This window comes from Hypanus sabinus, chromosome 12, assembly GCF_030144855.1.
Source record: "Hypanus sabinus isolate sHypSab1 chromosome 12, sHypSab1.hap1, whole genome shotgun sequence".
NCBI classification, from domain to species: Eukaryota; Metazoa; Chordata; class Chondrichthyes; order Myliobatiformes; family Dasyatidae; genus Hypanus; species Hypanus sabinus.
Genome location: NC_082717.1, coordinates 91,144,997 through 91,169,086, shown reverse-complemented (window position 1 = coordinate 91,169,086; position 24,090 = coordinate 91,144,997). Strand labels below are relative to the sequence as shown.

The 24,090-nt window shown below is 42.6% G+C and overlaps 2 protein-coding genes across 3 annotated transcripts in view; one reads left to right on the top strand and one right to left on the bottom strand.

Annotated features, from left to right (window-relative positions):
- The window catches only part of dzank1 (double zinc ribbon and ankyrin repeat domains 1), a 144,428-nt gene extending 143,178 nt beyond the window's left edge, over positions 1–1,250 (top strand). For both annotated transcript variants that reach the window (XM_059986442.1, XM_059986441.1), the window contains 2 exons: positions 446–520; positions 1,072–1,250. In XM_059986442.1, coding sequence (XP_059842425.1) covers positions 446–520; positions 1,072–1,237 — 241 coding nt within the window. In that variant the 3' untranslated portion in view covers positions 1,238–1,250. The remainder of the gene's footprint in view (positions 1–445; positions 521–1,071) is intronic.
- A 1,415-nt stretch (positions 1,251–2,665) lies between these two features.
- Positions 2,666–24,090, bottom strand: part of kat14 (lysine acetyltransferase 14) — a 38,275-nt gene continuing 16,850 nt past the window's right edge. Inside the window, exons 6-10 of the mRNA XM_059986443.1 lie at positions 17,590–18,155; positions 14,532–14,665; positions 10,197–10,372; positions 3,408–3,598; positions 2,666–2,840 (exon numbers count right to left, since the gene is read on the bottom strand). Of these exons, the coding sequence (XP_059842426.1) occupies positions 2,667–2,840; positions 3,408–3,598; positions 10,197–10,372; positions 14,532–14,665; positions 17,590–18,155 (1,241 nt within the window). The 3' untranslated portion in view covers position 2,666. The remainder of the gene's footprint in view (positions 2,841–3,407; positions 3,599–10,196; positions 10,373–14,531; positions 14,666–17,589; positions 18,156–24,090) is intronic.

The window sequence follows — 24,090 nt, the reverse complement described above, 5'->3', positions numbered from 1 at the left end:
CAATGAATAGATAAATTTGTAGACAATTAAGGTCATGTCCAGCTTGTATATAAAAACACAGGCCAAGTCCCACGTCCTGCCATGGTGATCATAGGTAGAAATGTTACAAAGTTGGCTATCATAGGAGACTGCCACATTCTATTTCATCACTTTACCTCATCCTCCTATCCACTTCCCCACCCACCCACTTTTCCCCTCACCTGTCACCTACTACCTCCTCCCCCTACCTTTTTATTCTGGCTTCTTCACCCTTCTTTTCCAGTCCTGAAGGATCTCACCCCAAAACGTCAACTATTTATTCTTCTCCTTAGATGCTGCATGACCTGCTGAGTATTTTGTGTCTGTTGCTTTGGATTTGCAGCAGCTGCAGGATCTCCTGTGCCTAGATAGTTCATCAATTCAAACTAATCCAATAAGTGTTAAAATCTGTCCTTTTCAAATACAGCTTGAACAATACGGCCCTCCACGAGGCTGCAGGAATGGGAGCCCAGGGAGTGAAATGTGCAGCTGTTTTACTTGGGTAGGTATTCCTTTTTTACAGTCTATAGTAACCATCTTCTAATGACAAACCTGTAGAAAATAATGGCAGTTGTGGATGCATCTTTCAAGTGGCCTTGTCTTGTAAAGTTCTACGACAGTATACATGGGGCTGGGGGGGTGGCGGTAGCAGTAGAGCTCCAACTCGACAATATATGCATTATTCTAAATGACCACAGCTTCAGTCACATTTTGTGCTAGGCAGACAGCCTTTAACTCACCAGCATTGTCCTTGGTGGAAGAAGCAAGAGTGAAAATGATAATGTCAGGCAAAATCATTGTCCGGGTAACGTCTGGCTTCTTCCCCTCCCCTCCACCCCTTCCTCTCCAGTCTAGATGAAGGTCTCAGCCGAAAACATCAGCTCTTTACTCCTCTCCATACATGCTTCCTTACCTGCCGAGTTCCTCTGTCATTTTGTGTGTGTTGCACTGGATTTCCAGCATCTGCACAGTTTCTTATGTTTATGATTTGCTACCCAAAATTAAAACGTGCAGCCAATTCAGACTAATGAATTTTGTTTTAATTCCTAACAGCTGTAATGCAAATATAAAGAAGAAAAATAGTAAAGGTTTAACAGCATACGACCTGGCTGTTAAGACTGGCAGTGACAAACTAACATCGCTGTTTGCTGCAAAAATGGGACAGGGCATGTTAGCCAAGTTTACCAAGACCAAACATGTAAGCCTGGATGTCTTCTAATGATCTCCTCAAGATGCAAATACATTCAGCACTCAAGGCTTCTGAAGCATAATCTGCAATTTTCAAGCAGATTCTCATTTGAGAATGCTAGCTGTGTATTTCTGAAAGTTCTTGTTGCATATCTCGGAAGACTCTGTATTCTTTTCCATTCTGAAATGAGCTGTTGGTATAGGGTTAGTTTATGTCAAAGCCTTTGGTTTCCACTTTCAATCATGTAGTAACAAGAGTGAACTGGCAAGTGGCTTGAGGAAATTTAAATGTAAATCCAAGGATTGCACTACTTTGTTCTCTTCTGGCAATTTATAATGTGGAATTGACCCAAATCAATGTGGTTTAATTAAAAATCAAAACTATTTACTGGGTTTGTTTCTTTGTATAGAAGTGTTTTCAAAAATAAAAATACAATAATAATTTGCAATGAATGATCCACCTCCCTACAAAATACATGCAAAATTTAGCAGCTGCCAGAGAATACTAAATTGCCCTAAAATTACTGTCAATCACAGAAGTTTGGTCAGATTGACAGAATAACCAGCAGCAGAGACAGGGGTGTTTAAAGGGTTCCTCACTTCTGAAACAATTGTGGGTGCACAGAAGGTTCACAAGAATGATCCCAGGAACAAAAATGTTACTGTGGCCTGTAGTCACTAGAGTTTAAAAGAATGAGGGGCAATCTCATTGAAACCTATCGAATATTGAAAGGCCTAGGTAGATTGAACATAGAGAAGCTATTTCCTATAGTGGGAGAATTTAGGACCAGAGGGCAGTCTGAGAATACAAGGAGATCCCTTCAGAATAGAGATGACGAGAAATTTCTTCACCCATTGAGTGGTAAATCTATGAAATTCATTACCAAAGATGTCTACAGAGGCCAAATCACAGGGCGCATTTAAAGTGGAGGTTGATAGGTTTTTAATTTGCAAGAGCATCGAAGAATACAGGGAAAAGGCAGGGGAATGGGATTGAGATATATCATAAATCAGCCATGATGGAATGGCCCAATTCTGTTTCTTTGTCTTAATAGTCTTAACAACACCAAATGTTACCGGACAGTGCAGATCAAGAAGCATTCCAATGCTTTCCCTCACATCCATCATGAAAGAAAATACAAATGTTCCTTTATTCTTCCCTTTATTGGTTCTGCCGAGGGCTGACAGCACCACATCATTCTACCCAGGTTTAATGGCAATGGTCCCTCGCTGCTGCCAGGTCTGAGGTTTGCTGTCTTATTTAAACAGGGATGGCCTTATAAAACAATATATTTTAATACATATTCTAAAAACTTAACAGTAATTAGATTATTTCTCCTACTTAATTGTCTAAGTTTTGCAAATTAACATCAACATGGGGTTTTTTAGGCAGTGATCCTTCAAATCACATGATCTTCTCAATACTGTCCATGTTTTTTGCATTTCTGAATTCCAAGAGATTACCTCCGCAATCTGAGGAGAAATGCATGTTTACACTCCTTACTATCCAAGGGGTGATACTTGTCATAGAAATCCAAGATGTATTCCTCAGCCTTGAATCCAAACTTCTGGTACAGCAGCATAGCAGAGTTACTGGCCGAGACATGTAGAGTCACATCCTTCCCCATGCAGGTCTGTAAAACAGAAGGTTAGAGAGCACAATTAACTGGAATCCACATTCACCTATAGAATCACAGAGGCTGATTAATATGAGATAAACTGATGACAGAGGGGATTTTTACAGATGCTGCTGCTATCAACCATAGGTAATAAAGCTTACAGAGAAAATACAGTCCATACTCTTCAGCACAACCTTCTTTACAGTTCAGGTGGGCCAAAAGGGGAATCCCACTAGGAATACATCTTGTCTGGAAAAGCACTGCATGTGATTCCAGAATAAGACCGCTAGTGGCGGGGGAACCTTCACCCGTAACACAGTGTACTCAGAGATGAGGTGCCCAGAAGGCAGGTTTGGGTTTGAGGGAGTGTAGTCCTTATGCCTGTTTAGTGCAAATGTGTGCTGTTTTAATTCACTACATGAAGCATCATATATTAAAGAAATCTGGTTTTGCAAGGTCATTGCATTTTAGGCCTTTCTGATTAAATGACAGCTCCTACACCTCAGAGAGTGAGTGGGAAAGGGGGGGTTTATCTCAGCAACACAAGCCACAATAAATGTTCAAAGTGGAATAACAGTCTACCTGAATGAGGTGATAAATCATGAAAGTTGCAATCCCAGCTCTCCTCCACTCCGGGTGGACCAGCAGAAAGGAAATATAAGCCTGGTTGTATTTCACATCAGGAACCATGAAGCCAAAACCAATTATAACTTTTTTGTAGAGAACAACAACACTGAAATCTGGGTACTGCAAGCACTCTGACATGTCAATGCCTGTGTGGGTTACAAAAGATGGTGTAAGTACACAATTAGAAACCACTCCAAGTTGCTCAGAGAGTAAGATAGAAAACCATCCTCATTTTGTTCAAAAATGGTTGAACTTTTTTTAAAAATCTGATTCATCGCAATTAGAAGTAGGTCAGGATTTTAACCACAGTGTTAAATAATTAAAGAATACCAAAATGTTTTTGGATATGAGAGTTTGTCTATAATACTGAATGGTGTGAAAAACACTTTGACTTAACAACCTGTGATGACAGAATTTACAACTTTTATCACATTAAAATGCTTCTGTGGGCTTGCAGCAACTCCATCCCCCACCTTTATAATATCCTGCAGTCCTATCACAGTCAGAATCCAGCACTCGTCCAGTGCTAGACTCTAAAAGTGTCTTCATTTTCTTTGGATGGGATAGTACAAGGAGCAGGATCCATGATAGCAGGTTGGGTTCAAGAGAGAGGCGGAGTAAGAAGGGAGAGAAGAGAGGGTGGAGGGGCAGACAGGGCATGATACAAGCTGTCAGGAAAGATTTCCAACACTGGGACAGACTCTCTCAATCTCCTCATTCTCTCCCATCTCTTTCTGTGGTGCCCAGATCAAATGACAAATGAAGGCTACTACTGCAACACAAGGCATAAAGGTTGCCTCCATTCCCATGGTTTGTCTTGGGAAGGGGGAGGGTTTGTTTCAGTTTCAAGTCAATGCACCAGTTCTAAAGTGAATTGTGGAAGCTACTATGAAACTAATTTTTTTTCTTAAACACGTTCAGAGTGCTTGATTGATTGTGGAATTTGTTGCCACAGATGGCTGTGGATCCCAAGTCACTGGGTCTATTTAAGGCAGAGGTTGATAGATTCTTTAAGGCATGAGAGAATATGGGGAGAAGGCAGGAGATTGGGACTGAGGGAAAATGGATAAGCCATGATGAAATAGCAGAAGACTGGATGGGCCAAATGGCCTGATTCTAATCCTATACTTTATGGGCTTATTAAGGAAAGTGGACATTAATTTTAAGAAATGACTTAAATGCTCAACCATTTTGACAAAAGGTCATCAACCCAAAATACTACATCCATTTCTTTCTTCCTAAATGCTGCCTGGCCTGCTGAATGTTTCCTTTTACACAAAGTACACTGCAGATGCTGTGGTGAAATAAACACGTACAAACAAGCTGGATGATTCAGCAGGTCGGGCAGCATCCGTTGAGAGGAGCAGTCAACGTTTCGGGCCGAGACCCTTCGTCAGAACTGAAGGAGGAGGGGGCAGGGGCCCCATAAGGAAGGTGGGGGGAGGGTGGAATAGGGCCCCTGCCCCCTCCTTCTTTAGTCCTGACGAAGGGTCTCACCCCGAAACGTTGACTGCCAGACCTGCTGAGTTCATCCAGCTTGTTTGTACATGTTTGTTTCCTTTTACTGTTTGTTGTTATTCCATTTCCAGCATCCTCAATATTTTAAATCATTAATACAATTTAGCAGCAGTGGCGATTAAAGATGCCATATCAGTTAGCAAATTTAGTACTTGAGAATTATAATCAGTAGATACAGTATCTTTAGTATTCACCCCCGCGTGGAAGTTTTCATGCTTGTCTACTGAGGCCATATGGGTGGAGCTGAGAAACAGGAAAGGTATGACCACATTAATGGGGTTGTATTATAGAAAACCCAATAGTCAGCGAGAATTGGAGGAGCAAATCTGCAGAGAGATAACAGACAACTGCAGGATACAGAAAGTTGTGATTGTAGGGGATTTTAACTTTCCACACATTGATTAGGACTCCCATACTGTTAAAGGTCTAGATGGGTTAGAGTTTGTGAAATGTGTTCAGGAAAGTTTTCTAAATCAATATATAGATGTACCAACTAGGGAGGATGCAATATTAGATCTCCTATTAGGAAATGAGTTAGGGCAGGTGACGGAAGTGTGTGTAGGGGAACACTTTGGTTCCAGTGATCATAATGTCATTAGTTTCAACTTGATCATGGATAAAGATATATCTGGTCCTTGGGTTGAAGTTCTAAACTGGAAAAAGGCCAAATTTGAAGAAATGAGAAAGGATCTAAAAAGCATAGATTGGGACAGGTTGTTCTCTGGCAGGGATGTGATTGGTAAGTGGGAGGCCTTCAAAGGAGAAATTTTGAGAGTGCAGAGTTTGTACGTTCCGGTCAGGGTTAAAGACAAAATGAAAAAGAACAAGGAACCTTGGTTCTTGAGGGATACTGGAACTCTGATGAAGAAGAGAGAGATGTATAACATGTATAGGCAACAGGGATGAAATAAGATGCTTGAGGAGTATAAAAAGAGTAAGAAAATACTTAGGAGGGCTAAAAGAAGACATGAGGTTGCTTTGGCAGTCAGGGTGAAGGATAATCCTAAGAGCTTCTACAGGTATGTTAAGAGCAAAAGGATAGTAAGGGATAAAATTGGTCCTCTTGAAGATCAGAGTGGTTGGCTATGTATGGAACCAAAAGAAATAGGAGAGATATTAAATAGGTTTTTTGCATCTGTACTTACTGAGGAAACTGGAATGGAGTCTATGGAAACAAGGCAAGCAAGTAGGAAGGTCATGGAACTTATACAGATTAAAGAGGAGGATGTGCTTGCTGTCTTGAGGCAAATCAGAGTAGATAAATCCCCAGGACCTGACAGGGTATTCCCTCTGACCTTGAAGGAGACTAGTGTTGAAATTGCAGGGGCCCTGGCAGAAATATTTGAAATGTCCATATCCACGGGTCAGGTGCCGGAGGATTGGAGGATAGCTCATGTAGTTCCGTTGTTTAAAAAAGGCTCAAAAAGTAAGCCGGGAAATTATAGGCCAGTAAGTTTGACATCGGTAGTAGGTAAATTATTGGAAGGAATACTAAGAGATAGGATCTGCAAGTATTTGGATAGACAGGGACTTATTAGAAAAAGTCAGCATGGCTTTGTGCGTGGTAGATCATGTTTAACCAATCTATTAGAGTTTTTCGAGGAAGTTACCAGGAAAGTGGATGAAGGGAAGGCAGTAGATGTTGAATACATGGACTTCAGAAAGGCCTTTGACAAGGTCCCGCATGGAAGGTTAGTTAGGAAGATTCAGTCGCTAGGTATACATGGAGAGGTAGTAAATTGGATTAGACATTGGCTTAATGGAAGAAGCCAGAGAGTGGTAGTGGAGGATTGCTACTCTGAGTGGAGGCCTGTGACTAGTGGTGTGCCACAGGGATCAGTGCTGGGTCCATTGTTATTTGTCATCTATATCAATGATCTGGATGATAATGTGGCAAATTGGATCAGCAAATGTGCCAATGATACAAAGATTGGAGGTGTAATGGACAGTGAGGAAGGTTTTCAAAGTTTGCAAAGGGATTTGAACCAGTTGGAGGAACAGGCTGAAAAATGGCAGATAGAGTTTAATGTGGACAAGTGTGAGGTATTACACTTCGGAAGGTCAAACCAAGGTAGATCATACAAGGTAAATGGTAGGACACTAAGGAGTGCAGTAGAACAGATGGATCTGGGAGTATAGGTACATAATGAGCTGCCAGATAAAGTGGTGAATGCTTTTGACATTTAAGAAAAACTTGGACAGGTATATGGATGAGAGGGTTTGGAGGGATATGGCCCAGGTGCAGGTCAGTGGGACTAGGCAGAAAAATGGTTCGGCACAGCTAAGAAGGGCCAAAAGGCCTGTTTCTGTGCTGTAATGTTCTATGCTTTATTGTTTTACAATTGAATCAGTGGATTTAATTTGGCTTTTTTGACACTGATCAACAGAAAGACTTTCATGTCAAGGTGAAAACAGATTTCCACAAAGTAATCAAAATTAATTATAAATATAAAACACAAAATAATTGATTGCATAAGTATGCACCCACTTCAATAAGCAATTACAGCCTTGAGTCTGTGTGGATAGGTCTCTACCACCTTTGCACATCTGGACTCTGCAATTTTTCCCCATTCTTCTTTACAAAACTGCTCAAGCTCTGTCAGATTGCCTGGGTATCATGAGCAAAAAAAAAGTTCATGTCTGTCCCGAGCCTTAACTTCACAAGCCTTCCAGGACCTGCTGCAGTGAAGCATTCCCACAGTATGATGCAGCCACCAGCATGCTTCACAATAGGGATGGTGTGTTTTTGATGATGTACAGTGTTTCAGCTTACACTAAACATAACGTTTAGCCTGATGGCAAAAAAGCTCAATTTTGGTTTTATCAGCCCATAGAACCTTCTTGCAGCTAACCCCAGTCTCCCACATGCCTTCTAGCAAACTCTAGCCAAGATTGCATGTGAGTTGTTTTCAACAGCGGCTTTCTCTTTGCCACTCTATTAACCTGCGACTGGTGAAGCACCTGGACAACAGTTGTTGTATGCGTAGTCTTTCCCATCTCAGCCACTGAAGCTTGTAACTTCTCCGGAGTTGTCATAGGTGGCCTCCCCCACTAGTCCCCTCCTTGCACGGTCATTCAGTTTTTGAGGATGGCTGGCTCTAGGCAGACTTATAGCTGTGCCGTATTCTTTACAAATCTTGATTGACTTAACTGTCTTCTGAGAGATATTCAATGACTTGGAAATGTTCTTGTGCTTTTCAATAACCTTTTCACAGAGTTGCTTGGAGTGTTCTTTTGTTTTCATGGCACAGTTTTTGCCAGGATACTGACTCACCAGCATTTGGACCTTCCAGATACAGGTGTATCTTTACTACAATGAATTGAAACACCCTGACTGCACATGGGTCTCCAAAATCAGATCTCCATTTAACTAATTATGTGACTCCTAATACCAATTGGCTGTACCAGTGATGATTTGATGTGTCATATTAAAGGGGGGGGGGGGGTGAATACTTACGCAATCAATTATTTTGTGTTTTATATTTGTAATTAATTTAGATCACTTTGCAGGAACTGTTTTCACTTAGACATGAGAGAGACTTTTACTGTTGATCAGTGTCAAAAAAGCCAAATTTAAAGCACTGTGATTCAATGTTGTAAAACTATGAAAGATGCAAACTTCCAAAGGGGGTGAATAGGCACTGTATAACATAAGAGTATGATAATCGACTGCTTATTTCTCTCCATATATGTTCCCTGACCAGCTGAGTTCCTCAAGCATTTTGTTATGTGTTGCTCTGGATTTCCAGCATCTGCAGAATTCCTTGTGTTGATATCTAAAAATAAATTGCTTAAATTGCTTCGTCTTGACGAAGGGTCTCGGCCCGAAACGTCGACAGCGCTTCTCCCTATAGATGCTGCCTAGCCTGCTGTGTTCTACCAGCATTTTGTGTGTGTTGTTGCTTAATATATCAACTTGTTATCCCCAAACTAACCAACACATCCCAATATCTCACTTAAATAATTCTGCCCTTGTTGTTCCTATATTTGAATTTTGACACGTTTCCCTATATTCACTCTACTTTGGTCATTTAAAGCAGCCTGCTCACTTTCCTCTCCACTCATTTTCCTGTCTGATCTTGTGCATGGTTGAAAACATTAGTTTGTAATCATGATGAATTGTTGTTTCTCAGACCAGAAGGCGGTAATTAGTGCCATTCTCCTTTGATTGGTACTGGGGGCCTTTGCCTTTCATCTATATTAGTGACCAGGACTTGGGTCGGGAGGGGTGTGGCAGAATGCAAACCAGTTTCTTAACAATAATCTGCAAAGAGGATGGTAATTCATTGCATTCGGGTGGAAACAAGCTTGGATGGGCAAGTATTGCCCAGATATTTGAGGTGATGAATTTTGGTGGGAAGGACGAGAAGAGGTGAAGAATATAGATACAGGAATAGGGCCTGGGAGCATGGGTGCACAAACCATTACAAGTGGCAGGGTAGGTTGAGAAAACAGCTAATAATACATACATAATGCTAGGCCTTCTTAGTGACGCCACTGAAGAAATTATGTGTGGAATACAGTAATCAATTCTGGCCATCTCATTACAGCAAAAATGTGGAGTCAGAGAGGGAACAGAAAATATTTACAGAAATGGTTCCTGGAGAAAGATTTATTTGTGCCATAATTTTAATATGATTGGAGAAAAGTACAGGGGGGATTTCTTGGACTTCAATGCTACTTGGATTAGAGAGCATGTCTTATCAGGATAGGATGAACGAGCTAAGGCTTTTCTCTAGCGAAGGATGATAAGAGCTGACTTGACAGAGGTGTGCAGATGCACAGACTGAGTGAATAGCCAGAGGACTTTCCCTAGATTAGAAATGGCTAATACAAGGGGGCATAATTTTAAGGTGATTGGAGGGAAATACAGAAGGGATATCAAGAGGTAGAATTTTTACACAGAGAGTGATGGATGCGTGGATTGCCCCGCCAATGGTGATGGCAGAGGCAAATGCATTAGGGATATTTAAGAGATTCTTAGATAGATAGAAAAATGGATGGTTATGTCAGGAGGAGGGGGATTAGATTGATCTCAGAGTACGTTAAGACATCGGCACAACGTCATGAGATGAAGGACCTGTACGGTGCTATAATGGTCTATGTTCACTAGCTTACAACTTGCCAAGCTCTGTCCAGTAGCCCATCCCCTATCAATGAGTTTATTAATCCATGAGTTCCCGTAACTGGCTGAGATTGCACTATTGAAACAGAAGAGTTAAATACCTGGCCAGAAGAACTCATGGCACATGGAGTTTATCGTAGGAATAAAATTAGGACAGACATAGCAGTAATCAATTGGAGCTTCTGCTTCTGCTTTCCAGCTTGGGTCATCCCGATGTGGGTAAGCGCGAACTTCTGCCAATAGTTTTAGTTTAGGTGGAATACAGTCAAAGTCACGCCTAGTTTAGCAAAATAAGAGAACAAAATTTATCAAAGAATTATTCAAAGGTTTCATCTATCAAACTTGCGAAAGTCTAAATAATATGACAAAGCTGTAGACACAGATGGCTGTATTTGCAAAACCAGTAATGGTCAATGCTGCAATAATCTACTATGTTACATTTTAAAAGACAGCAAAATGGTGAGCAGAACCTGTGATCTTGAACAAATTTTACAGAGAAACTTTTAACTGCATCCATTGTCAATTCAGCTCAGAATTAGAAACATACAACATGCACATTGTTCGATCCTGCGTGCCCGTACCATGCTATGCCTAGTTTTACATCCACTACCTATCTGTGTCACCCTCAGGACTATTATGAAATTATCTTTTCATCAGAACATTCCAGAGCCCAACATTTATCAGCAAAACCTCCAGATCTTTTGCTAGTACTTTAAATATGTGGCCTCTGGCTACTGACAAAATGAGATGATAAGACATAAAAGCACAATTAAGCCATTTGGCCCATCAAGCCTGCTTTGCCATTTGACTGTGGCTTATTTTCCATCTCAATCCCATTCTCCTGCCTTCTCCCTGTAACCTTTAATGTCCTTACTAATCCAGAACCTATCAACCTCCACTTTAAATATACCCAATGATTTGGCCTCCACAGCCGTCTGTGGCAACAAATTCCTCAGATATACCACTCTTTGGCTAAAGAAATTCCTCATCATCATTTTGCCTTTACTGTTCTATAAAAAAGCTCATTCTTATCAGATCTTTTATTTGATCATCCCCTAATTTTTCTGTTCCAAAGAGAACTGTCTTGGTTTTTCCATGTGTTCCTCCAATCAGAGATTGCCATCATTATAATAGCCTAGAAATGATTCTAAATTGAGGGACCTGGGCATGTTCCATCTCAGTGGTATTGATTTATTATTGACACATCTATCAAGATACAGTGAAAAGCTTATTTGTCTTATTGAACAGCGTATATTTATATTGTAGTCTTGTTGCATTAGCCAACAGTTGGTTACCCTTCGATTTACTTCCCAAGAAACTTAACCCACGGCCCTCAAAGTCCAGGGGTGTTGTTAAAGGAGATATCCTGATCAAGAAAGAACTTTGAACAATGGCCAATCCGGACATTGGAAGTTTTGAGAGGAGGGGACTTCAGTCACATCCACTACCTGAGCACAAAAGGCATCAGCGGGTCACTACAGTGAAAAAAGCTTTGACCAGTGACCAATCAGTGTTTGGGATTGATTAGCAAGAGCAAATTAAAGCAAGGTGGGGCAAGTGCAGCGGCCATTATCTGAGTGGACAGAGTTAGAGAGGTCATCTTGAGGCTTTAGCTCTTCGAGGCTTCAACAAAGAGAGGCTTCAGCCAGAGGAAAGAAAAGCTCGTGGTGAAGTGTTCTTTCCTTGCCTTTAAATCTGCTCAATTAGGACTGTGGGGATGACAGATAGAATAGTGATATGTCCTCTGGCAGCATATAGGAAGGCAGGGAGACTTCCAGTGTCCCTGAAGACTACAGATGCAAAAAGTGCATTCAGCTGCAGCTTCTAACACACCATGTTAAGGAGATGGAGCTGGAACTGAATGAATTCCGATCATTCAGGAGGCTGAAGGGGTGAAGGGGACATATAGAGAGGTAGTTACACCTAAGGTGCAGGGCACAGGAAACTGAGTGACAGTCAGGAAGTGGAAAGGGGTTAAGGGGCCAGTGCAAAGTACTCCTGTAGTCATCCACGTCAACAACAGATCTATCACTTTGAATACTATCGGGGGGGGGCGGGGGGGGGGGAGGAGATGAACTAACAGAGGAAAATCACAGTAGTCAGGTCTCTGGCACTGAGCTTGGTTCTGTGATTCTGAAAGGAAGGGGGGGAGAAGAGGCAGGCTGCAGTGATAAGGGATTTGTTAGTTAGAGGAACAGGAAGGAGGTTCTGTAGGCAAAAAAGAGATTGCTGTCTCCTGGTGCCAGGATCCAGGATATTTCAGATTGAGTTCTCGGCATTCTTAGTGGGAAGTTATGGACATGGGTAGGACAAGTGACAAGGGTCTGCAGAGGGACTTCAGGGAGTTAGGTGCAAAGTTAAAGGGCAGGACCTCTAAAGTTGTGAGGATGTAGCCTACAAATTACGAGCAGATAGAAAATGCATGCCAAAAGGGAAATGTTACAGTTGTCATGGGGGTTTTCAATATTTAGGTAGATTGAGATCAGGTTGGCGCAGGATCCCAGGAGGAGGAGTTTCTAGAGTGCCTACAAGATAGCATTTTAGAGTAGCTCATTGATCAGCTATTCTGGATTGGGTGTTGTGCAATGAACCAGAATTGATTAGAGAGCTTAAGGTAAAAGAACCGTTAGGGGCCAGTGATTGTAACATGGTCAAATTTACCCTGAGATTTGAGAAAGAAAAGCTAAAGTCAGATGTATCAGAACTACGGTGGAGTAAAGGGAATTAGAGGCTTGAGTGAGGAGTTGGCCAGAATTGACTGGCAAAGAACACTGGCAGGAATGACAGCAGAGCAGCAACGGCTGGAATCTCAGGAAACAATTCAGAAGGCACAGGAGACAGACATCCCAAAGAGGTATTCTAAAGGAATACCTCTAAAGAAAAACATGGCTAACAAGACAAGTCAAACACAACATAAAAGCCAAAGAGAAGGCATAATATAGAGCAAAAATTAGTGGGAATTTAGAGGATTAGGAGGCTTTTAGAAACCAAAGGAATACAAAAATAGTCAATATGAATATGGAATATGAAAGTATGCTAGCCAATAATATTAAAGAGGATATCAAAATTTTCTTCAGATCCATAAAGTGTAAAAGAGAGGCAAGATATTGGACTGCTGGAAAATGATGCTGAAGAGGTAGTAGTCGGGAGCAACAAAATGGCAAATGAACTGAATAAGCATTTTGCATCAGTCTTCACTCTGGAAGACACCAGCAGTATGATGGATGGGTTGACTATTTTCTCAGTGGTGAGACAGTACAAAAACCTGAGGTGCAAAGGGACTTCGGAGTCCATGTGCCAGATTAACTAAAGGTTAATTTGCAGGTTGAGTTCCTGTGGTGAGGAAAGTAAATGCAATGTTAGCATTCATTTCAAGAGGACTGGATTTTAAAAGCACAGATGTTATGTTGAGACTTTATAAAGCCTGGTGAGGCCTCACTTGGAGTATTGTGAGCAGTTTTGGGCCCCTTATCTTAGAAAGGATGTGCTGAAACTGGAGAGGGTTCAAAGGAGGTTCACGAGAATGATTCCAGGATTGAATATGATGAGTGTTTGATGGCTTTGGGTCTACATTCACTGGAATTCAGAAAAATGAGGGGTGACCTATTTGAAACCTTTCAAGTGGTAAAAGGCCTTGATAGTGTAGATGTGTAGGGGATGTTTCCTATGGTGGGAGAGTCTAAGACTGGAGGACACAGCCTCAGAATGGAGGAGGAAATTCTTTAGCCAGAGAGTGGTGAATCTGTGGAATTCTTTGTCACAAACAGCTTGGGAGGCAAAGTATTTATGAATGGTGGTTAGTGGTTTAGGCAGCGGTTGATAGATTCTTGATTGGTCAGGGCATGAAGAGATACAGGGAGGAGCATCTCAGAATCTGCTGATCTGGAATTTTCAGGTACAACAGTCTCTGGTGTAGGGGTTCCCAACCTTTTCTATGCCATGGACCCCTACCAGTAACCAAGAGGTCTGTGGATCCCAGTTTGGGAATCCCTGCTCTAGAGCTAGAATGGTGCGAAAAACAAAAAAGAAATTCAGTGAGCAGAGTTCTGTGAGAAAATACCTTGTTAATGAGAGGCCTGAGTGGTTCAAGCTGACAGGAAGGCAACTCAAATAAACACACATTACAACAGCGGTGTGCATCTCTGAATGCACAATATGTCGAACCTAGAAGTGGATGGGTTACAGCAGCAGCAGACCACAAACTAAACTCAGTGGCCACTTTACTAGATGCAGGAGGTAGCTATGTCCAGTTTTCCAATGCACCATTCCCACTCCCTGCTTTGCTACATAAGTCCTATTCAGATTCAGCCCTATGATACCACATTAATGAATTTTAATTTTTAATGAGGATTAATAAAAACTCGAAGTGGAGCAGCCTCCAGTACCTCTCCATAAAAGGAATGGATGAATCACTGCAGTATAGGAGAAAGTGTTACCTGATATATGGCTTGAGCACCCGTGATGTATATGGGCTGACAATACATTGGTTTCTCAGGTCTCCCGATCCAGTCAGTCGATGCAAGAACTTTATCCTTTGCTCTTGGTATCCCTTTGTATGAGATAAAGGTATCTGCACAGAGTAACCACCATAAATAAAACCAAACAGTAACCTCCGCAATCCCCTAAATAACACCACTCTTGCCTTTACCAACTCTTTGACTGCAGGTTCAACGAAAATTGCCCTACTGATTGATCATAAGCTCCCAGAACTGAAATGAGTTTGTTGACATCAGCCAGATTGTTGCTTTAGCATTCCAGTATCCCTTGGGGTGGGAAATGTTGGCGATGGAGGATGACTACAAATTCTATTTGGAAGTACAAAGGTTTAGACTATGCTGAAAGGACTCACAATCCAAATTACAAGGAATGTCATTTGATGGAATTCACAGAAACAGCATTCATGAAAATCTGCACCCCAGGACAAGGTAATACCTTCTCAACAGGAGCATGAGCAGGAATCCCAACAGGTAAGTGTTTTGGGGGAAAACAAAACCCTCTGATAATTTACTTCCTATTGTTCCCCAATCAGTTTACAACTGAATTTGAGAGGACGAGGAAAACTATATCCTGGTAGGAGAACCTTAACTAGTGTATGACTCTACATCACTTTCATTTATTCCATTCTTCATCAGCTCAGGATGGAGTCTCAACCATTTATTCCCATCCACAGATGCTGCCTGACCTGCTGAGTTCCTCCATCATTTTGTGTGTGTTGCTCTGGACTCTCAGCATCTTAAGAATCTCTTGTCTCTGAATTACCAAACCAAACCTGATAGGATGTTTTCTATGGTGCATCAATAAAAAGTGGTGAGGGTCAGTGGGACATGCCAAAGGTTTTCCACCTCTTGAGGAAGTAGGGGTGCTGGTGAGTTTTCTTGGCCTTGGTAACTAAGTGGTTGAACCAGGATAGACTATTTGTGATGTTCACTGCTAGGAAAATGAGGCTCTCAATCTCGAGCACAGCAACGTTGATATAAACAGGAGCACGTGCACTGCCCCACCTCCTGAAGTCAATAATCAGCTCTTTTGTTTTGCCCACAGAGGGAGAAGATGTCACGAGTCCAGGTCACTAGGCTCATTTATCATCTTCCCATATTCCAACTCATCATCTTTGAGATCCAGCCCACTACAGTGATGCGATATAGAAATGTGTAGATAGAGTTAGAGCAGAACCTGGTTACACAGTCATAAGTGTATAGGAAATAGAGTGGGGGGCTGAGGATGTGGTGCAACAACGTTGAGGATAATGTATAGGAGGTGTTGCTTCCTATCTGTATTGCTTGCAGTCTGTAGGTCAGGAAGACAAGGGCCCAATTGTAAAGGGAGTGTTGATTTCCAGGTCTAGGAGTTTGGAGACGAGTTTTCTTGCAATTCTACTATTGAAAGCAGTGCTGTCGTCAATAAGCAATAGTCTAACGTCAGCGTCTACTGTCTGGATGCTCCAGAGATGAGTGCAGGGCATCCGCTGTACACCTGTTTCCGCAACAGGTGGGTTGCAGTGGGCCGAGGTTGTCTGAGAGGATGGGGTTAATGTGTGCCATGGCCAGCCTCTCGAAGGACTTCACGCTGATGGATGTCAGAGGTACCAAGCAGTTATCATTAAAGCACAGTTTTTCTTAGGAAACAGACTAATAGTAATCTTTTTAACCAGGTAGGAACCTTAGATTGAAACAGGGAAAAGGTTAAAAGTGTCTGCCAGTACCCCTGCCAGCTGATCTGCACAGGATCTGAGGATGATGGGGATATTATTCAGCCAGGGACACCATACAGCCAGATGCTTTTTATGCCTTCACTCCCTGGAAGACTGATCTTACACCTGTAGCGGTGACTGCGGGTTTAGGTGCATTGGAGGCTGTCGAAGTGGGCAGTGACGTTCCAATCCCCTTCTGCTCAAATTGTGCAAAAAATGTATTAGGTTCATAGGGAACAGATATACTGTTGATGGTGGCACACTCAAAATGGGCAAAGCAATGGGAATGCACGTCCCCTTCATACATTCAAATGCAGATTTATTTATCACATGCACTTCAAAACTTTCAGTGGAATGTGTTGTTTGCATTAGCAACCAATATACCCAAAACATCTAAACCCCAGAACAGCAGCTATTCCTGTCCCCGTGACGGCCAAGTCATAAATGTCATAGTTCCATGTACTGACCGATGCTCTGTTCATCACCCTACCTCCTGATGCTTCTTGCATTAAAATAAACACACTTCAATCCATCCAACTGCAATTTTGTCCTATCAACTGCCTATCCTTCCTCAAAGTCTCTCTAAATGCTGCATCTACCTGTGCACCAACTGCCCCATCCTTTGCCACCCCATGTCAAATTAGTTTAAACTCTCACCAAAGGCTCTAGTGAACTTGCCCTCAAGGATATTGGTCCTCCTCAAATTCAAACGGTACATGTCATAGTTTTCCCCGAAGAGATGCCAATGATCGAGAAATCTGAAACCCTCCCCCCTTCACCAATTCGTCACCAGATTCAACTGCTAAATCAACCTAACATAGAAAAACCCTAATTCTAACTCAGACAATATTGCCCTCAACTTACACTGCCAAAATGTTTTGTTTTTTGGTGTCATGTAAGTTATGCATAATTTAAAATGTTAATTTAAGCTTATGTAATTTGTGATTATTGTGTTTACAATATACTGTGCTGATGCTGCAAAAAGTTCATTTGCAAGGCATGTATACATGAATGCCCATGACAATAAACTTGAAGATGGAAAATGCTGATCTTGAAATGTTCTCTTGAAGCAGACAAAGTGGCCCACAGCAATTCAACTAGCCTTCCTCAAAGTCAGGGATCTGATTCTGAAAAAAGTTGGTCTCTCCTGACACCAGTCTGGTGAGAGAGGGAAATGGGATGAATAATCATAATCTCAGTGCATTTCCCCCTCTCCTGCCATCCGCAGGTCAGGGAAAACAATCAGACTCTAAACTACTGACATCTGAAGAATCAATAGGCACAATGTTTGTGATCACGCTCACCTGATACCGGTCCAGGATCCGAAAGTCATGACTGGTAGTCCGGAAGGTCCCAGTGCCCATAGGTATCCCATTACAGTTACCTTCCTTGGCTCTATACACCTCACCAACCAGTGAAACAGCAGCTTCAACAGCTCGATCCAGGTCAAAGAGGGGCAAACCCCTTTCCCTTTTGGCTTGTCTCACAAGCAATTTGCGACGGAGTCTTTTGGCCTCAACGCTCAAGGCTAATGCGTGAGGGCACGATTCCAGCCTTCGGAGCAGCAGTCGCTCATCGTACAAACTGAGGGCTGTATATTTGGGAACAGGCGGCTGCACAACCCGCTCCATCTGGACTTTTTTCCTTTCATGAGCCCTAGTTTGGGACAACTCAATGCCATGCTCGGGTTCTTCGGTGTCATCTTCCATTTTCTCATCTCTGTCTTCATCCTCCTCAGCTTCACGCTTGATTTGCTCATGTACCTTTACTTTCTTCCTGCCTACAATCACTGCGCTGCTGACCATGCTGGGAGGTGGTATGTACTCTATCCCAGGGTCAATGACGCCATCCGGATCTCCCTCTTCATCATCTGAAGGAAAGAAGAAAAGAAACTGGCTTCCAAAATAAGACTTAATTTCATTACATTAAATCTTGTTTATATCTATACTTTATTTTGCCATGCCAGCTGACAGAATTGTTAAGAAGGCAAATGGCGTGTTGGACTTCATTAATTGGAGGACTGAGGTCAAGAACTGTGAGGTAATGTTACAACTCTATAAAACTCTGATGAGGCCACATATTGCGTTCAGCTCTGGCCCACCTCATTATAAGAAGGATGTGGAAGCTTTAGAGAGGGTGCAGAACAGATTTACCAGGATGCTGCCTGGATTGGACAGCACATCCTATGGAGATACGGTGTGTGAGGTAGGGTTTTTCACTTTGGCGCAAAGGAGGATGAGAGGTGACTTGATAGAAGTGTACAAGATGATAAGAGATATATGAAGATCAAGTGAATGGCTAGAGCTAGAGACGGAAATGGCTGATACTACAGGGCATAATTTTAAGGTTGGAAGGAAGTATACATAGGGGGATGTCTGAGGTAAGTTTATTTTTCACACAAAGAGTGGTGGATGGGGTGTCAGGGGTGATTGTAGAAGCAGATACATTAGCGACAATTAAGAAACTCTTAGATAGGCACAAGGCCGATAGAAAAATGGAGAGCTCTGTAGATTGGAAGAGTTAGGGTAGGTATAAGGTTGGCATCGTGGACCGAAGAGCCTGCATTGTGCTATACTGTTCTACGTTCTAAAAACTAACTTTTAAAATTGAATTCTCAATGAAAAAAGGGAATACTAGAAACACAAATTCAGTTGTATCTCCATGCCAGCTACCTTATAGGCTCCACTCCATTTACTCATTTACAAGATGTGATGCCCACAGCAATGCCTGTATTTATTTCACATTCCTAACTATCCTTAACTCACGCAACATCTGTGGAAGCAAAACGAGCGTTGACATTTTGAGTGGAGACCTTTATCAGGACCTGCTGAGTAATTTGCAATGAAGTCTCTTGGTCTCAATGCTCAAGTCTAACATGTGATAGGTCACATCAAGTAAGAAGGACAGATTTCCTTCCTGAGCTGGGTTTTTTAAGATAATTTACTAATTGTTCATGATGTTCATCATTAGTTCTAATCTCTTTTGACCCTTCCAAATATATTTAAATGATGTTTGCCTCTTATGTTAGTCTCAAGCACAAACATGACCATCTCCACCTATTTCTTTCCCATTTCTCTTACCCTCATATCTCAGAATTAGAATCAGGTTTAATATTACTGGTGTATGTCGTGAGATTTGTCAACTTAGCAGCAGCAGTACAATGCAATACATGATAATATAGAAAGAAAAAAATAGTAAATCACTTACAGTAAATATATATGTGTATATTAAATAGTTAGATTAAAAATAGTGCAAAACAGAAATAATATGGAAAAAAAGTGAGGTAGTGTTCATGGGTTCAATGTCTGTTTAGGAATCAGATAGCAGAGGGAAAGAAGGTTCCTCCAAATACTCCTGCCTGCCAGGTCATTGATTGATTTTTGTTGCAGATTTGCCAATAACTAACCTGCCTGGCTAACAGCATCTGTGGCAGCAGCCCAACAAGGCACCTCAGTGTGTAAAGTTGCAGTCAGTGTGGTGATAGACCACATAAACAACTAACACAAACCAACAGAACAACACACACAAAATGCTGGGGGAGCTCAGCAGGTCAGGCAGCATCTATGGAGAGGAATTAACAGTCAACGTTTCAGGCCAAGACCCTTCATCAGGACTGGAAAGGAAGAGGATAGAAGCCAGAATAAAAGGGTGGGCAGAAGGAGAGGAGCACGATCTATGGAGAAGGCCACACCAGGAGCGCTACATACATTGAAGGGCCCCAATGGATTCATGTGTAAAGTGCTACCCCATCTGGAATGTCTATTTGGAGCCTGAATGGTGGTGAGGGAAGAGGTGAAGGAGCAGGTACAGCACTTATTACTGTTGCAGGGATAAGTGCCAGGAGGGGATCGATGAGGAGGGACAAATGGATGAGGGAGTCACAGAGAGTGATTCCTGTGGAAAGCAGAGAGGAGAGGGGACGGTGTAGCTGGTGGCGAGATCTGACTGGAGATGACAGAAATTGTGGAGAATGATGTGTTGGAACCTGGTGGGGTAGTAGGGAGGATAAAGGGAATCCTGTCCCTGTTATAATGGATGGGGAAAGGGGAATGGAGCAAGGACAGATGTGCAGGAAATGGAAGAGAAGTGGGTGAAAGCTGCATTGATAGCAGTTGAGGAGAAACCTTGTTTTCTGAGAAAAGGTTGATATCTTGGGAGACCTGAAATGGAAAGACTCATCATGATACAGATGCAGAGGAGACAGGAACTGAGAGAAGGGAATAGCATCCTTGCAAGAGAAAAGATGGGAAGAACTGAAGTCAAGGTAATTGTGGAAGTCAGTGGGTTTGTAAAAGATGTTGGAAGATAATGTGTCAGAGAGATCAAGAAAGAGGGGAGAGGTACTGGAGATGAAGGTCGACTGTTCATTTCCCACCACAGATGTGCCTGGCCCAGCATTCTGCTCCAGACTTCTAGCATCTGTAGTCTCTCTTGTATCCATAAACCAGCAGAGGGAGTCTGCAAGAATTGCATAGTTAATGAGTACATTTAGAATTTAAGCTCAGTGTGGCTAGCGTAAAGTGCAAGATTGTTAACAATCCCTAGCTGTGGTTACAAAGAAAACATTTACATAAAGTAATGAAGTTAACTTTCTACAACCAGATCAGCTGCCTCTCAGCTCCAAGGACTTGGGTTCAATCCTGATTTCTATGCTGTCACTGAGTGAGAGTTTAGCCCTGGTTTCCTCCACTTCCCAAAGAAGTGCCCTTCTTTGCTTAACTGGCCACTAAGTTACAGAGAATAAAATGGGAACAGGTTGCCGGGAAAATCAGTTGGGTGTCGGGGTGGGGGTTGGGGAATGAACTGCTCTGCAAACGGGCATAGACTAGATGGGCTACAGTCTCCTTCAGTGTCCTAACAAGATGCACTCAGTGGCCACTTTATTAGGTATACCTGTATGCCTGCTCGTTAATGCAAATATCTAATCAGCTAATTATGTGGCAGCAACTCAATGCATACAAGTCTGCATACATGGTCAAGTAGTTCAGTTGATGTTCAGACCAAACATGAGAAAGGGAAAGAAATGCGATCCAAGTGACTTTGACTGTGGAATAATTGTTGGTGCCAGACGGAGTGGTTTGAGAGATGAGGTTAGGGCCTCCGTCAGTCAGAGTTGACCATGGATATTGCATCCTAGCTGTCTAGATATGCAAGCTTGGGCAGTACAACAGAGAGAACAAACTGTTGCCCATGTAGCAAGCTCCCCCCTCGGCCTGCATCTGATGAACCCAAAGGAACGGCAGAGACCGATACAGTTTGGTACCAGCAGTATCACAGGAGTTGCCAGTCAGCGTTGAACTCAATGTAGGACTGCCTTGGGACTCCAGCTCCAGATTTTTCCCTTGGGGTTTACTCCCGAAGGCTTTCCCATGAGCGGGTATTGCCACAAGGCAGCAGAGGTTTGAGATCAGAGTTTTCCTTCTCCTGGATGAGCTACCAACCACAGCTGTTTTAAGGCACCAGTAATCCTCCTTTGCCCCTTCTCCTGTCAGTAGAAACAGTTCCGCCGGGCTTAGTAGCTAAACCACACGTGAAGGCCAGGAGCTGGATTTGGTTCTCAGAGGCTATTTGAAGCACACATCTTTGGAAGCATTTAATAGAACACAGAAATCTACAGCACATTACAGGCCTTTCGGCCCACAATGTTGGGCTGATCATGTAACCTAGAATTTCCCTAGCATGTAGCCTCTATTTTTCTAAGCTCCGTGTACAGGGGTAAGAGCCAAGAGGCTCTTAAAAGACCCTATTGTATCCGCTTCCACCACCGCCACAGGCAGTGCATTCCACGCACCCACCACTCCCTGTGAGAAACTTACCCCTGACATCCACTTGGTACCCATTTCCAAGCACCTTATAACTATGCCACCTCGTGTTAAGCCATTTCAGCCCTGGGAAAAAGCCTCTGACTATCCACATGATCAATGCCCCTCATCATCTTGTACACCTCTATTAGGTCACCTCTCATCCTCCGCCACTCCAAGGAGAAAAGGCCAAGTACACTCAACCTATTTTCATAAGGTACACCCTCCAATTCAGGCAACATCCTTGTAAATCTCCTCTGCACTTTCTGTATAGTATCCACATCCTTCAGTGCTGGATAGATAGTGGGACATTTAATAGAAATTGTTTGAGTATCTCAGAAAATGCTTATGCTTATCTCCTGGGATTTTCACGCACAATGGTCTCTAGAGTTTACAGAGATTAGTGCAAGAAAACAACAACAAAAAAATCCAGTAAACAGTAGTTCTGTGGGCGAAAATGCTTTTTTAATGAGAGGTCAGAAGAATGGCCAGACTGATTCAAGCTATCAGGAAGGCAACAGTAACTCAAATAACCATAGTGTTACAACAGTGGTGTGTAGAAGAGCATCTCTCAACACATTACATGTCGAACCTTGAAGTGGATGGGCTACAGCAGAAGACCATGAATATACATTCAGTGGCCACTTTATTAGATACCAGAGGTATCTAATAAAATGGCAACAATAAAATATATATGAAAATATAAATATGCAGTACAGCAGACAGCACATATGAAAATAAGTTAATATTTCAGGACAATGGAAGTCCAGTTATTTAAAAACTAATTCTTATTCTCTATCCCCAGGACCTTCCCAAACTGCTATTTCCAGCATTTTCAGATTTCTTTCCCAACATCCATGGCCCCACTAAAAAGAACAGAAGCAAGAGAAACTGCAGATTTGTTTTTATTTGATTTGATTCAGCCAACTTACAAGTTTCTGTGTGCATGTTTAAAGTTTTTTGTTAATTTTAGACTTTTAAAATATCTTTCAAACCTCTTTTAATGCAAGTTTTTCTAAAATAAGCCCTAAGTTATTTCGAATTCTAATAAACATCTCACTGAATGTCAAAGCCATTTTGTTCGTGTACCAGCTACGCACTCTGGGTACTCAAAGCACTCACTCTACGCACTGAGCCACGTACGCTGCCTTAGATAATGGTATTAGTATTAAGCTGGGAGCCGGCCTCCCACTGGGACAGACCCTACACTGCCTTGAACAGTGGTATTGGACTGGGAGCCGGCCTCCCACTGGGACAGACCCTACACTGCCTTGAACAGTGGTATTGGACTGGGAGTGGCTTCCCACTGCGACAGACCCTACACTGCCTTGAACAGTGGTATTAGACTGGGAGTGGCGACCCACTGCGACAGACCCTACACTGCCTTGAACAGTGGTATTGGAATGGGAGCCGGCTTCCCACTGGGACAGACCCGACACTGCCTTGAACAGTGGTATTGGACTGGGAGTGGCGACCCACTGCGACAGACCCTACACTGCCTTGAACAGTGGTATTCGACTGGGAGTGGCTTCCCACTGGGACAGACCCTACACTGCCTTGAACAGTGGTATTGGACTGGGAGTGGCGACCCACTGCGACAGACCCGACACTGCCTTGAACAGTGGTATTGGACTGGGAGTGGCGACCCACTGCGACAGACCCTACACTGCCTTGAACAGTGGTATTAGACTGGGAGTGGCCTCCCACTGGGACAGACCCTACACTGCCTTGAACAGTGCTATTGGACTGGGAGTGGCTACCCACTGGGACAGACCCTACACTGCCTTGAACAGTGGTATTAGGCTGGGAGTGGCTTCCCAGTGCAAGGCTGACCCAGGCCAGCAATTTCAGGGCACCAGAGTATCTGCCACATGCTTCTATGTTGTAAATGAAATACTGAAATGCTTTCACTTTCTTCAAGAATATGAAAAAAGGAAAAAGAAAATGTTGTTAACATAATAACTTCAGTCCAAAGTCCTGCACTCCAATGAAAACATTGGCCAT